The 14,510-nt window shown below is 38.1% G+C and overlaps 2 protein-coding genes across 4 annotated transcripts in view; both read left to right on the top strand.

Moving 5' to 3' along the window:
* Positions 1 to 14,510, top strand: part of BABAM2 (BRISC and BRCA1 A complex member 2) — a 407,317-nt gene that overhangs the window by 8,156 nt on the left and 384,651 nt on the right. The window lies entirely within an intron of this gene.
* LOC130857854 (mitochondrial import receptor subunit TOM6 homolog) lies at positions 6,572 to 6,796 on the top strand. Its single transcript, XM_057743704.1, has one exon. The coding sequence runs from the start codon at positions 6,572 to 6,574 to the stop codon at positions 6,794 to 6,796; it is 225 nt and encodes a 74-aa protein (XP_057599687.1).

Here is a 14,510-nt window from a genome sequence, read left to right as displayed (position 1 = left end):
GGTTGTAAAATCAATGGAATGAGTCACCCCCACATTTAAAAAATGAATGAGAAGAGAATGGAACTGTCAGAATGTGTTACACATGATAAGATTAAGCACTGTTTTGTGAATTTTCCTTTGAGTTAAATAAGTAAGTATGCACGTACTGGGTCACAATGTAAAGTATGTGTGTGATGATCAAAAGAGTTTGAAAACTACCCATTTAGGGTATATTCCTAGGAATGGAATTGCTGGCTTTTAGGGTATATGATATTCTATTTTATTAGATATTGCAGGATTGTGTCAGTTTCCTTCCACCAGAAATGAATGGGAGTTTCCCATTATTCTGTAGCCTCCACAGTACTCTGATGGGTGTGAAATGGTGTCTCTTTATGATTTTAGTTTGTATTTCCCTGACTACTAGTGTAGTGAAGAATCTTTTCATATCCTCACTGATAATTCAGATTTCCTTTTGGGAATAACCTTTGCCCATCTTTTAAGTGTACTGTTTATATATATTTTTATTGATCTTAAAATATTGTTTACATCTTTTGGATACTAATCTTTTGGCAGTTATATATGTTACAAATATCTGCATTTAGTCTGTGGCTTGTGTTCTTAATTTGGTGCTACTGATATCCAGAAGTTTTAATTTAATGAAGTCAAATTCATCAATATTTTCCTTTTTAGATTTGTGCCCGTGTGTGTGTGTGTGTGTGTGTGTGTGTGTGTGTGTGTGTATTTGTAAGAGAAAGGGTCCACTTCAGGGAATTCTGTCCTACCCAAAAGTCATGTATCTTTCTCTAAGAATTTTAAAGTTTTCCTTTTTGGTCTTTAAATAGAAATGTATTTTTTCTATAAAATATGTTGTGAGGTAGAAGTAGAGTTTTTTCCCCAATGGATAATTGGTTGTCCCAGCATCATTTATTGAAAAGGCCATCCTTTGCCTGTGGCCCTGCAATGCTACCTCTCTTATTAAGTCAAGTTTATATCACACATGGATCTGTTTTTAGGCTTCCTGTCCTGATCAGTTAGCCTCCTTGTCCTTGTGCCAATTCCCACTGTATTAACCATTACAACTTCATGTCATGATAGCTGGTAAGAAAAATTCTCATCCATCTTGTTCTAGTTCTTAAAACTTGTCTTGCTTAACCATATATCCTAGATAGTTTTTGGTAACCTCATTTATTTTATTTTTTTTGGCCATGCCACGTGACTTGAGGGATCTTTGTAATCCCAACAGGGATTGAACCCGGGGCCATGGCAGTGAAAACGCCGAGTCCTAACCACTGGAATGCCAGGGAAGTTCCAATAACTTCATTTAAATGGTTGCATACTGTTCTGTTAGGATATACCATAATTCATTGAACAAAACCCCCTCTTTTTAACTCATTGAGAAAAGGAAATAAAGAGAAACTGACCTGGTGAGGGGATAATTAAGAAATGATGGTCAGGAAAGCTCTCTTTGAGGAAATGACATTTAAGGGGAATCATGAAAGATGAGAATAATTCAGTGTTAAGAGCTGGGGAATTTGTTGTGAAATGGGAATACCATGTTCAAAGGCAGGCGGAAGCTTCCCATGTTCAGGAATCTGCAAGGCCACTGCGGTTGCACTACAGGGAGGGAGTGTGAGAGGGAAATGAGATGAGATTCTAAAGATAGTCTGGGGCCGGATTATGCAGAGCCTGGTGGGCCATTTTGGGAACTTGGGTTTTTTTCTGGGTGGAATGAGAAGCTACTGAAGGACTTAAAGCAGCGTGACATGATCTTATTTATATATATATATATATATCTATATGTATCTATATCTATATCACTGGTTGTTACACAGAAAATGGCTTGTGCAGGATAAGGTAGACTAGTTAGCTGTCCATTACAATAGACTAGGTGAGAGATGATGCAGTCTTGGAATATGGTGGTGGCAATGGAGATGGAAAGAAGCGAATGTGTTTATAAGCTGTTTAGAAGGTAAAATCATGAGTGTGTTGAATTTGGGTTTTGAGAGAGAATCAGAATGACTTCTATGTTAGCTGGAGTGAGTGGGTAGGTAGGTGGTCATGCCATGTGCTGACATGGGAAGGTGAGAAGATTGATAGAGGTAGTGCTTTAACCTGGATTGATTGTTGTCTAGGTGTGCCAGGCAGCTTTCATTGTAAATATCATTGTATCATTGCCTTTGCCTCTTTCCTGTGTTGAATCTCGTATCTTACTTTCTTGTTTTACCCTCTAGCTTTGTTGGAGCATGTACTCCAATAGCATCCTAAGAAAGGGAGAAGAGGAAGTTCATTTTTGAGTTCCTGAAAGTCTGAAAATGTCTTTATTCTTCTTTAAACTTGGTTGATATTTGGGGCAGGTACAAAAGTGTAGGTTGCAATTTATCTTCTCTTTGAATTTTGGAGGCCTTGATCAGTAATCTTGGCGACCCCCAACACATACTGTAGTTTTACAGATGCAGTATTCTCTTTTCTGTAGGGATATTAATTGTAGTTTTTTTGTTTTTGTTTTTGTTTTCTCAGTTGAGGTATAATTGACTAAATGTTTAAAAAATGTTTAAACATTTCTTCTATACCTTGCATTATCTCTGTTTTGCTCTCTGTCTTTCGTGTTGGTGGCTTTCCTTAAACTGATGATTCTTGGCTGTCCATGTCTATTAAAGAGTGAGGTTCTAAAATGTGAATTTGAAGGTGGGCTTGTCAACTACTGAGCCTCACTGCAGTGTGATCATGAGGTGTGGTGTTGTGATTTATATTTATATCATATATGTTTGGCCTTCATACACTGTTCCAGGCTCATAGCTCCCCAAACCCTTGAAATTTCCTGAATGATAAGACCAATGGGATAATATTGGGTCTCTTGTCCTCAGTTCTTGAAAATGCTTTAGGGAAAGTGACTTTTGGATTCAACCCAAAGGTGGGAGCTGGTCACCAGGAGAACAAACCATGAGATTGGAGGGTTGGAACTTACAGTCCTCCCTCTAGTTAGGGAAGAGGGGCTAGAGGTTGAATCAATCACTAGTGGCCACTGATTTACTCAGTCTTGCCTGTTTAATTTAATCAAGCCTCCCTAAAAACCCAGAAGATCTGGCTGTGAATCACATCCTTTAATGTCCTGTTATAGTGAATCAATAACCTAACAAGTAAACGGGTTTTCCTGAGTTCTGTGAGCTGTCCTTGCAAATTAGTAGAACCTGAGGAGGGGCTCGTGGGAACCTCTGATTTATGGCCAGTGCGTCACTGGCATCTGAAATGAGAGGGTGTTGCAGGACTGAGCCCTTTACCTGTGGAATCTGATTTTATCTCTGGGTAGATAGTGTCAGAATTGAGTTGAATTGTCAGACACCAGTAGGGTGAGAATTGCTATTGGTATGGGGAAGCCTTCACATACATGTTGGAATTGGGTCCAGGCAGGCAATAAAAAACCTGGCCTTTTTATTAGATGATTGTCAGGCTCATTATCTGGAGATCTTTTCTCTGGGGCTATAAAAAGTTAAAGTGCCTGTATGGATGTATATATTCCTATGTGTCAGCAGATTTCAATTGTTAGACCAAAGTGTATGTGAATATTAAGGCTTTTGATATATTTAATGTATTGATTTATTATATTTATATGTAAGGATATATAAGTATACACATGCTTGTCTTCAGAAATGTATTAGCAGTTTATACTCCCGCTGGTAGTATATGAGGATGCTAGTTCCTCTAGTTTTGATAATATCAGTATTATAAATTTTGTAATATTAATTGTTAATTCAATAGATGGAGATCTATTTTGCTTTTTTATTTTGCTTCATTTATTGGCATGTGTGTGGTGTGTGTGTGTGAAAATTACCAGTTCATGACATTTATCCATTTTTTTGGTGGGGTATTTGTCTTTTTCTTATTGATTTGTAAACTTTTTATATATTATGAGGATTAACCTTTTGTCACAGGTATTACAATTTTTTTCCCCTAAGTTTGCAGTGTTTTTCAATTAAATTTATTCAATGTGCAGAACCTCTTAAATAGTATTCATTTTTGAGGTAATAATAAATGTACAGCATATAAAAAATAAAGATAAAAAATAAAAGATACAAAAGGGTATTAAGTAGAAAGTAAGTCACCTTCCTATTCCTTTCCTAATTTTCTTCTCTGTAGGAAACTACTCTTACCAGTTTTTTTTTTACTTCGTTTTAAAAGTGTTCTTTGTAGATGTAAATCCTCTTTTTTTTTTTTTTAAATTTCCATATAAGCAGTAGCTGTGGTAAATTATTATAGTAATGGCTCCTGATAAAGCATGCATATCTTTATCTCTTCTCTTTTGAATATGATTTTTCCCTTCCTTTCATCCATAGGTAGAGTCTGTTTCCTCTCCCCTTGAATCTTGGCTGGCTTTGTGGTGTGTTTTTACCAGTAGGGTGTGGTGAAAATGATGTTGGGTGGCTTCTTAATCTAGGCCCTAAGAGGCCTTGTGTTCTGTTTCACTCTCGTGGAATAGCCCCACCACCATGTTCAGGAGGCTCCTAGTCCAGTTTCCTTTGGAGAGAACAGCTCAGGTATCCCAGCTGTCCCAGCTATGCTCAGCCCCACACCCAACCCATCAGCTGAGGGCTGCTGAGGGGCTGAGCCAGGGAGAGACCAGCGGAACTGACTGGCCAACCCACAGATTGATGAGAAATAAACATTGTTTTCTTAAGCCACTAAGCTTTGGGACAGTTTGTTATGCAGTAATAGATAGCTGATATAGTAACATATTGAACATTCACATTAACTTGGTATTTTGAAGATTGTTTCATATTAGTACTTATAGAGTTGCTGCCTCCTTTTATTTTTATAAATTTATTTATTTATTTATTGGCTGTGTTGGGTCTTTGTTGCTGCACACGGGCTTTCTCTAGTTGCAGTAAGCTGGGGCTACTCTTTGTTGTGGTGCATGGGCTTCTCATTGTGGTGGCCTCTCTTGCTGCGGAGCGCAGGTTCTAGGCATGTGGGCTTCAGTAGTTGTGGCACATGGGCTCAATAGTTGTGGCTTGCAGGCTCTAGAGCGCAGGCTCAGTAGTTGTGGTGCTCGGGCTTAGTTGCTCTGTGTCATGTGGGATCTTCCTGGAGCAGGGATCGAACCCGTGTCCCCTGCATTGGTAGGCAGATTCTTAACCACTCTGCCACCAGGGTAGCCCCAACTGCCTCCTTTTTAATCCCTGTATAATACTCCAGTCTGTGAATGTACTATAATTTAATCAGTTATTATTGATAGATGTTCAGTTTGTATCTTTTGCTACAACATGGGGTTGTAAAGAATCTCCTTTTGTATTTATCTTTGATATGCCAAAACTTTTACTTTTCATGTTGTCATCAAATCTATTTCCTTCATGGATTCTTTTAACATTTTGCACAATTAATACCTTTCCTACTTTGAGACCTCCTGTAGTTTCTTCTGTCAGAGTTTCATTTTTATTCAAAAGTAATCAAATAATCTGGAATTTATTTTGGTGTATAATACACTGTAGAAATAGAATTTTATTACTTTTCTAATTATCTAGTTGTTCCAGCACCATTTATAAAACAAATCCTTTACTCAGTCACTATTTTGAAATGCAATCTTATATGCTAAATTCTTATATTTATTTCTGATCTGTTTCTTTTCAATGGTCTGTCTGTATCTGCCTTGTATAATTATATAGCTTTTCAATTATTATAGCTTTATAATATGTCTCAGTACTTGTGGTCTCATCTGCTGGGAGTTTGATTAACATTGCATAAAACTTTATTTATGTGGAGAGAATGGACATCTTTACAACAGGGGTCCGCAAACTTTCTGTAAAGGGTCATGGAGCAAATATTTTAGGTATGTGAGCCTTACTGTTTGTGTTGCAGCTACTTAGCTTGGCCATTGTAGCACAGAATCTATGATAATACACAAATGAAGAAGTGTGTTCTAACACAATTTTATTTAAAAAATAGGTTAAGTGGCTCCTTTACAATATTGCATATTCCTGCTATGTAATATTGAGTATACCTCTTCAGGAAGATGATCGGTTTCTCTTATTCACATCCATTTTTGTGTCGGTGAATAAAGGTTTGTGTTTTCTTCATTTTGTTCCTGCACATTTACTGTTCACTTATTCCTAGGTGTTTATTCTTTGGCCGCTATCATATAAAATTCTTAGTGGTGTATTGGCATATATGAAAGCTGTTACAGAAGTTAAATTAGAGGAGAATCAGGAGATGTATTGGAAAATTTAATAATTCAGTAATCTGTTATCAGAATACTTAAGAAGAATTTGGAGGCAAGAAACATGGCCAGGACCAGAAGAGCCGAAGCCAGGCTGGGGAGAGAGGCTGGGTAGGCACAAGCCATAAGTCAAGGTGGATGGGGCTGGAACCCAGTGAGCCATCTTTAGAGGTGTTGGATCGCAGCATGATATAGTTGTGAGCATGTAGGTTTTTCAGCCAGTGAGGTCTGAGTTTGAATCCTAAATTTACCGCTAAGTAGCTTATGACCTTTGGCAAATTACATACCCTTTCTGTGCTTTTTCTTAAATGGGGATGATATTAATGATTATCTTATTAAGTAGTTATGGGGGTGAGAGGCCTTGTGGAGCCCAAAAGTGCTGCCATGGCTTCCAGTGGGGTTGCCATAAACGCTGCTGGCTGGGCAAATGAAGCTCCTGAGATTTTGGACAACATGGGAGACTGGCTGCAGGGCGTCTACTGCTTCGCCACCGATAGGAAGGATTTCTGGAAGAATTTGATCCTCAATTTGGGAGTTTTTGCTGTGGGAGTTTGGCTGGCCAGGAATTTGAGTGACATTGACCTAATGGCCCCTCAGCCTGGGGTGTAGCCAAAGAGACAAGTAGAACCCCTGTGCTGTACTTGAACCTTCCAAAAACAGAGCCTCCAGTATGTGACCGTCACAAGACTTGCCCAGAGGGGCACCTTTCCTTCCCTGCCTGATTTCCTTTCTTTGCTGGGTCCACTCAGAACACCAATCTCTGGTTAGCAGTCGGACATCAGCTAAAGTGTTATTTTCTGTTCTGTAAAGTTCTGTACATAGTTCCTAAGTTTCTGCAGGTGATGACCTTTGCTCTTGTCCTGAGGAATAACCTAATGGTATTTTAACAAATACTTGAAATAAAGACTGCACATAAAGACAAAATAAAAAGTAGTTACAGAGATGAAATGAAATAACTTATATAAAGCACTTAGTGTAGCTTGGTCATAGTGCTCAATAAATGGTAGCTACTATTATATTATTATAATATATATAATACATATTATATATAATGTATATTGTATATACTGTATAATATGTTTTCAGTTTATATATATTATATATATTTATTATTTCACCGTAATATTTTTAGTTGGTAGAATCACATTGGCATTCCAGAATCAGGGACTCTATAAAGAATGTCTATGCAAGTGACATAAAGGAGCTGTCTAATAAGACCCAGGCGAGCAGAGCTCACATGTATATTACAAAGGTCAAAAATCATAGAGCAGAAAAGGATGGAAGAGCCAGAGACTTGTGTTTCTAGGGTAACTTTCTATCCTGTTCATTGCTTTTTGGAGATCTATGGAGACAGGAAAAAGTTAGTGTGGCTAACTTGCAGGTGGATATAATTGGAATATTTGATTAGGCTGAAGAGTGAATGGACATGGAGATACCAACTTTTTTTTTTTTTTTTTTTTTTTTTTTAGCAGATAGAACCTAAAGGTTTTCAGTAGCTATTAGAGATTGAACATTGCTTGTCTTGAGCAAGACATACAACAATCCTTAGCAGAGGGTTGAAGAAGCCTGCCTGGCGGGCCTGGTAAGATGGCATGCAGGCTAGATTTCGAGCTCTGTTGGAAGGTGGAGAGCTAGTGTGGGTAGTGGTGGGTGGGGTTGTGGGTGTTACAGGGCAGAATTTTGGCCAGAGGTCAGGGTGCTTATCTAGGTACCAGAGCATTTAGAAATCCAGTGAACAGTGCACGGTATTGATATTTTAAGTGCTGTTACCATGTTCAGGTCCTCCTCCAGGAATTACTCCTTGGGCTTTTTTAACCATTAGAAACACAAGTTCTTCATACCCGTCAAGCCCCAACCCATACTCAGTCAAGCCTCTTATCTTCTCTTAGATCTTTGTCCTCAGTAGCTGCCTGTCCAACCTTCTTGTGATTATAATGGAATAATACAGTAATATAAATAATGTTAATTAAACAGTTAATGGGTCTTTTAACATTTCAAAGGGCTGTCACTTATTTTATATTTTGTACTTAGGATTTTTGGGGAAAAAGTCAGAGTGGTGGTATTGGCCTTGACCCAGTGAACCCTGCAGTCACTGGCCTTGGGAACTTTTGGATTCCACAGTCTTCCCATGGATTCTGGGGCGGTGAGTGCTAGGATAAATCTGAGTCTGGAGTTTTATATGGTTGTCAGTTTTGGACTTTTCATGCCCTGCAGTGACTTCATTTCAGGGTGACTTCATTTGGTATGGAAGTTGGGGTAGGGGAAGAAGTGAAGTAGCTAGTCTAATGCGTAAAGGAAAGATAGAAGATTCATTTAGTCAGTTCCTAGCCCTGCTTTGCATTGTTCAAGGGGACAACAACAACAAAATCACTCTTACTGTTACCTTTTGTCCTTTCTATTCTGTACAATTTTAAGGTAGAATTTTTTGGCTAGTTTTTGTTTAATTAGAATGACAAATTTGCAAAATTCTTTAAGATTAAGGTGAAGATCTTTGATAGGTACATAAAGTCCTGTTAAAGGACTCCTTATGTCCATGTATCACAGTCCCCTTTTTAGCTCCCATAATCTTGAATAATTTTGCTTTTTGGTGCCATGGTCTTGAGAAATAATTTCGTAATTTTCCTTTTCAGGGCCACATTTCCTGAGTCATTTGGTTATCTTTCTAATGGCATGTTATGAAAGTTGTTTTTCCCAGTGACCTTGTTTCTCTTGACTTTTTGAAAAATGTATCCTTTTTGTTTTCTGAAAAGGTTTTTATCTCAACCTTTGCTCTTGCCAACTTATTGATAAGAGATCTTGTATTAGGCAAATGTTTTGGGAAACATTTTGATGTTCCGCTGGTAAATAAGTATAATGCCCCCAGAACAGTTGTTTTTTTCATGTATAGACTCCTAAGACCTTTTCAGTCAAGAAGTATTATTTAAAAATTTTGGTTGTTCAGTAAATTATTAACATGTAGGTTCAATTTGGGGCTTAGCACATACTTTGTTTTTAATGTGGTAAAATATATATAACACAAATTTACCGTTTTCACCATTTTTAAGTGTACAGTTCAGTGTCATTAAGTACATTCACAGTGTTGTGCAGCTATCACCACCATGCATCTCGAGAACATTTTTAATCTTACAAAACTGAAACTGCGTGCCCATTAAACAATAACTCCCCATTCCTCCCTTCCCTCAGCCCTTGGCAATCACCATTTTATTTTTGTCTATGAATCTTACTATTTTAAGTACCTCATATAAGTGGAATTGTGCAGAACTTGTCTTTGTAACTGGCTTGTTTCCCTTAGCATAATATCTTCAAGTTTTATCCATGTTGTAGCATGTGTCAAAATTTTCTTCATTTTTAAGGCTGAATAATATTCCATTGCATGTATATGCCACATTTTGTTTATCCATTCATCCATGGTTGGACACTTAGGTTGCTTCTGCTTTTTGGCTATTATGAGTAATGCTGCTGTAAACATGGGTGGATAAACATCTCTCTGAGTCCCTGTTTTCAGTTCTTTTAGGAATATACCCAGAAGTGGAATTGCTGGATCATACGGTAATTTTATGTTTAGTTTTTTGAGATATCACCATACTGTTTTCCACAGTGGCTGCCCCATTTTACCAGCAATGCACAAGAGTTCTAATTTTTCCATATCCTCACCAACACATGTTGGTTTTTAATTTTTTTTTAAATAATAGTCATCCTAATGGATATAAAGTGGTATTTCATTATGGTTTTGATTTGCATCTCCCTAAAGATGTTGAGAACCTCTTCGTGTGCTTATTGGCCATTTGTGTATCTTCTTTGGAGACGTGTCTATTCAAGTCCTTTGCCTATTTAAACTTTTTTGTTGATGTCTAGTCGTAGGAGTTCTTTATATATCCTGGAAATCAAATTCCTTATCATATATGTATATATGATTTGTGAATACCATCTCCCATTCCATGGGTTGCCTTTTCACTCTGTTGACAGTATCCTTTGATGCACAGAGTTTTTACTTTTGATGAAATCTAGCTTATCTATTTTTTCTTTTGTTGTCTTTCCTTTTGGTGTCATATCCAAGAAATTATTGCTGAATCCAATGTCATAAAGCTTTTCCCTTATGTTTTCTTCTAAGGGCTTTATCGTGTTAGCTCTTGTGGTTAAGTCTTTGATCCATTTTGAGTTTTTAATTAAAAATTTTGGGGTATGGTGTAAGGTAAGGTTCAGCTTCATTTTTTTTGCATGTGGATAACCAGTTTCTCAACATTATTTGTTGAAATGACAGTCTTTTTCCCATTAAATGCTGTTGGTACTGTTGTTGAAAATCATTAGATCATATATGTAAGGCTTATTTCTGGACTCTCTATTATATTCAGTTGGTTTACGTGGCTCTCTTTAGGCCGGTACCTTACTCTTTTGAATACTGTAGCTTGGATTAAGTTTTGAAGTCAGAAAGTGTGAGACCTCCAACTTGGTTCTTCTTTTTCATGATTGTTTTGGGTATTAGGGAATCCCTTGAGCTTCCATTTGAATTTTGGATGGCTTTTTCTATTTCTGCAAAAAATGTCATTGAGATTTTGATAGAAATTGCATTGAATCTGTAGATGGCTTTGGGTAGTATAAACATTTTAACAGTCTTCAGTGAACATAGAATGTCTTTCCATTTGTCTGTGACTTCTTTAGTTTCTTTCAGCAATGTTTTATAGTTTTGAGTGTCCAAGTCTTTTGCCACTTTGGTTAAGTTTATTCCTAAGTATTTTATTCTTTTTTTTTTTTTTTAATTTTATTTATTTATTTATTATTTTTTTGGGGGTACACCAAGTTCAATCATCTGTTTGTATACACATATCCCCGTATTCCCTCCCTCTCTTGACTCCCCCCCCACCCTCCCTTGAGTCCCCCCCCCACCCTCCCCGTCCCAGTCCTCTAAGGCATCTTCCATCCTCGAGTTGAACTCCCTTTGTTATACAACAACTTCCCACTGGCTATCTATTTTACAGTCGGTAGTATATATATGTCTGTGCTACTCTCTCGCTTCGTCTCAGCTTCCCCTTCACCCCCCGCCCCCCCATTCTTTTTGATACTGTTGTAAATGGGATTGTTTTGTAATTTCCTTTCCAGATTGTTTATTGTTTGTATGTGGAACTGCAACTGAATTTTGTGTGTTAATTATGTATCCTGAAACTTTGATAAATTTGTTTATTGGTTCTAACAGTTTTTTTCTGGTGGAATCTTTAGGGTTTTCTGTATGTAAGATCATGTCATCTGCAAACAGAGGTAGTTTTACTTCTTCTATTTTGATATGGATGCCTTTTGTTTCTCTTTCTTGCCTAATTCCTCTTGTTAGGACTTCCAGTACTGTTTTGAACAGAAGTGGTGAAAGCAGGCATCCTTGTCTTGTTCCTGACCTTAGAGAACAGGCTGTCTGTCTTTCACCGTTGTTTTTTTTTCCTTCAATTTATTGTTTTGAGTCAAGCCTTCGGCTGAGGAGGCAAACTAAATTAAGTACTGTGAGGAAAGTTAGTGCTGAAATTGTGAACTTATTATTGAACTGTAAATTCTTATGAAAATAGCTTCTGTAAAGGTGGCTGCCCCAAGATTTAAGCCAGAATAAGTAGCAGGGAGGGCACCCTCATAGTTTTAGAAGCAGCTGAGGTTCTTAAAACTCACAGAGGCCTTTTTACCTTTTCGTGCTGTGCAAGCAGAGATTTGTGTTCTGACTGTATTTTTAGCTTTCTAGTGTAAATGTATCAGAGCACATACTGTTCCGTATAGGACTGAAGGATAGCAGTCAGGAAGAATAGAGGGAACCAGTGTGTAGACAATTTGGGCTGTATACTAGCGGCTTTTAGTGGACTTCTGCCTATAACATAATCACAATAATGGTAGCAATAATAGTAGCTACTATACCAGATCCTGTCCTAGGCACTTTAGGTACATTACCTCTTGCAACATCACATCACTACGTAAGGTGTAAGTGTTAGCATCCTCTTGTTACAGGTGAGGAAGCAATCCTGAGAGGTCAAGGTGAGGGTCCAAAGCTATTATGTGGCAGAACCAGCATTTGAAACTAAATCTCTGGATTCCACAGCCCTTTTGCTTCCCCTTAAATTTATTGTCTTTGTTTGATTTTAGTTCTGCCACCATATCTTAAGCTCCTTTAAGTATGGACAGTGATTCATTGTGGTACCAAGAAAGTGCTGGTCAGATAATAAATGAAGGTTCTGTATATATATTCTTTGGTTGGTTAATTTGATCTCTGAGAAGCTGATATCACTTCTCTAGCCTGCACCTCTCTTAGCACTGTCTTTCTGTGCTCGCTTCTCTTTAAAGGCTAGAGAGGGCTGTGCTGAACTTGTCAGGCCTTTGTGTCATTAGCACCCCTTCAGAGGGAGTGGAGAGCCTGCTTCTACTCAGAGTAGAATCCTCTTAATTGAGAATTAGTGACCCATAAAATATTATTCCTTGTTGTTATTACTATATCAGTGTGTAGACCAGGCTGACGTTGGTTAACTCAAGCGACTCTTTATTGAGCATTAAGAACAATAATATAAGAGCTGTTATCATTAATAATGCTATCATTATAAGTGCTTTGAAAGATATCACATATGATCCTTATAATAATCCCTTAAGGTAGGTGAGGTAACTGAGACTCAAGGAAGTTAAGTGACTTGTGCAGGGTTGTCTAGCTAGACTATTCCATCAAAGGGAGGTCTCCCCTGTGTTTCTCCATTATAGGATCTGGCTTCTTGCCAATTTCAAGCATATATCTGTATCTATATCTGTCTGTCTGTCTATCTATCTGTCTTTTTTTGTTGCCTCAAAGAAGGCAGGAGTCTCATCCAGCATCACAGCTGTGCCCTCAGTGCCTAGAATAGGGCATGGCACAGTAGAAGGGGACACGGCACAGTATAAGAACAATAAGTATAAAACTGGGAATCTGAGAGTAGATTTCATGGTTCCAAGTTCAGGGCTATATCACAGCTGTCTCCTGGAGTAAAAAAGGTCATTAGAGGGCATCATGGATCAAAAAAGTGGTTAGTTATTGCTACTGCTCCCTTCCGCCAGACATTAAAGTTTTGAACTCATTGATTTAAAAAACTTTTATTGAAGTACAAAATACGTTCAGAAAAGTACACCTTATCATATGTATATAACTCTGTGAATTTTCACAAACTGAACGTTTGTGTAATCAGCACCTCCCAAAACGCAGCATTACCAGCTCCTCACACATCCTCTTGGTGCTCTTCCTCCCCCATCAGACACCCACAAGGATAACTACTGTCCTGCCTTCTAAAAGCATAGGTTAGTTTTACCTTTTTTAAAAAAAAACTTAATGTAAGTAGAATTTATGTGCCATTTTGTGTCTGGCTTCTTTTGTTCAACATAATGTTTGTGAGATTCTATGTTGTTGTGGATGTGTTGATTCTCCTGGCTGAACAAGGAGTATTCCATTACCTGAACACACCAGCTTATCTCTTCGAGCCGTTGGAGGGCATTAGGGTAGCTCCTAGTTTTTGTCTTTTATGAATAGTGGTGATGTGAACGTTCTAGTACATGTCTTTCGGTGAATGTGTATATATATATTTCAATCCTCTGGATTTTAAATTAAGAACAGTTCATTTAGTGGAATAAATATTTAAAAAATATTTCAGCTCCAAATTGTATCTAAGCAAGAGAGAAGGTTATGGAGGGAAAAAAGAAGGGATGGAGGGAGGCAGAAGGACGATACGGGGAGATAAAATTGGGGAGGTAAAGGTTGTAGAGAAGAAAGGGTGAAGAAAACCAGAGACAAGCATGCAACCCCTGAGAGGGGCTCCTAAGTAAAGCAAGCTGCTGAGACGGAACCCTGTCCCAGTCTTGAGTGTGGACTTCAAGGTATCTCACGTCTTGAAATGCACCTCTCTTTGCCTCATCTGCTCCTCTCAGAAGCACGTAGGCCTCCAATCCAGCCATTTCCCTCCACCTGCACTGTCAGCACCATCAACTCTTATCCAACTAGTCTCCTCATAAGTGTTCTAGCTCTCCTCTAATCTGTTTTCCACCCGGCAGCCATTTCTATTATTTTCAGTACATCTAATAAATGTAAGTTAAAAAAAAAATAGATCATGTGACTCATTCAGAGTTGTTGAATGGCTTCACTTTGGCTCTTAGAGTAAAGTCTCCAAATGCTCAATGATTTGCTGTGTGATTGGGCTCCTCTCCCCTGTTCAGCCTTCTCATGTTGCTTTCCTCCTGGTTCACTTCCCTAAAGCTTCACTGACCTCTCGGTTCCCAGAAGGCCGCAAGCCCTCTTCCAGCTGGGGCTTTTGCTCACCTTCTTCCTTTTCCTGGATCATTCTTTCCC

Source organism: Hippopotamus amphibius, chromosome 7, assembly GCF_030028045.1.
Source record: "Hippopotamus amphibius kiboko isolate mHipAmp2 chromosome 7, mHipAmp2.hap2, whole genome shotgun sequence".
Lineage (NCBI taxonomy): Eukaryota > Metazoa > Chordata > Mammalia > Artiodactyla > Hippopotamidae > Hippopotamus > Hippopotamus amphibius.
Note: the sequence above shows the minus strand (reverse complement) of the source record. Positions and strands in the feature narration are given on the sequence as shown.

Coding starts and splice junctions, on each gene's coding strand:
- LOC130857854 (XM_057743704.1), top strand. CDS start 6,572: ATGGCTTCCAGTGGGGTTGCCATAAACGCTGCTGGCTGGGCAAATGAA.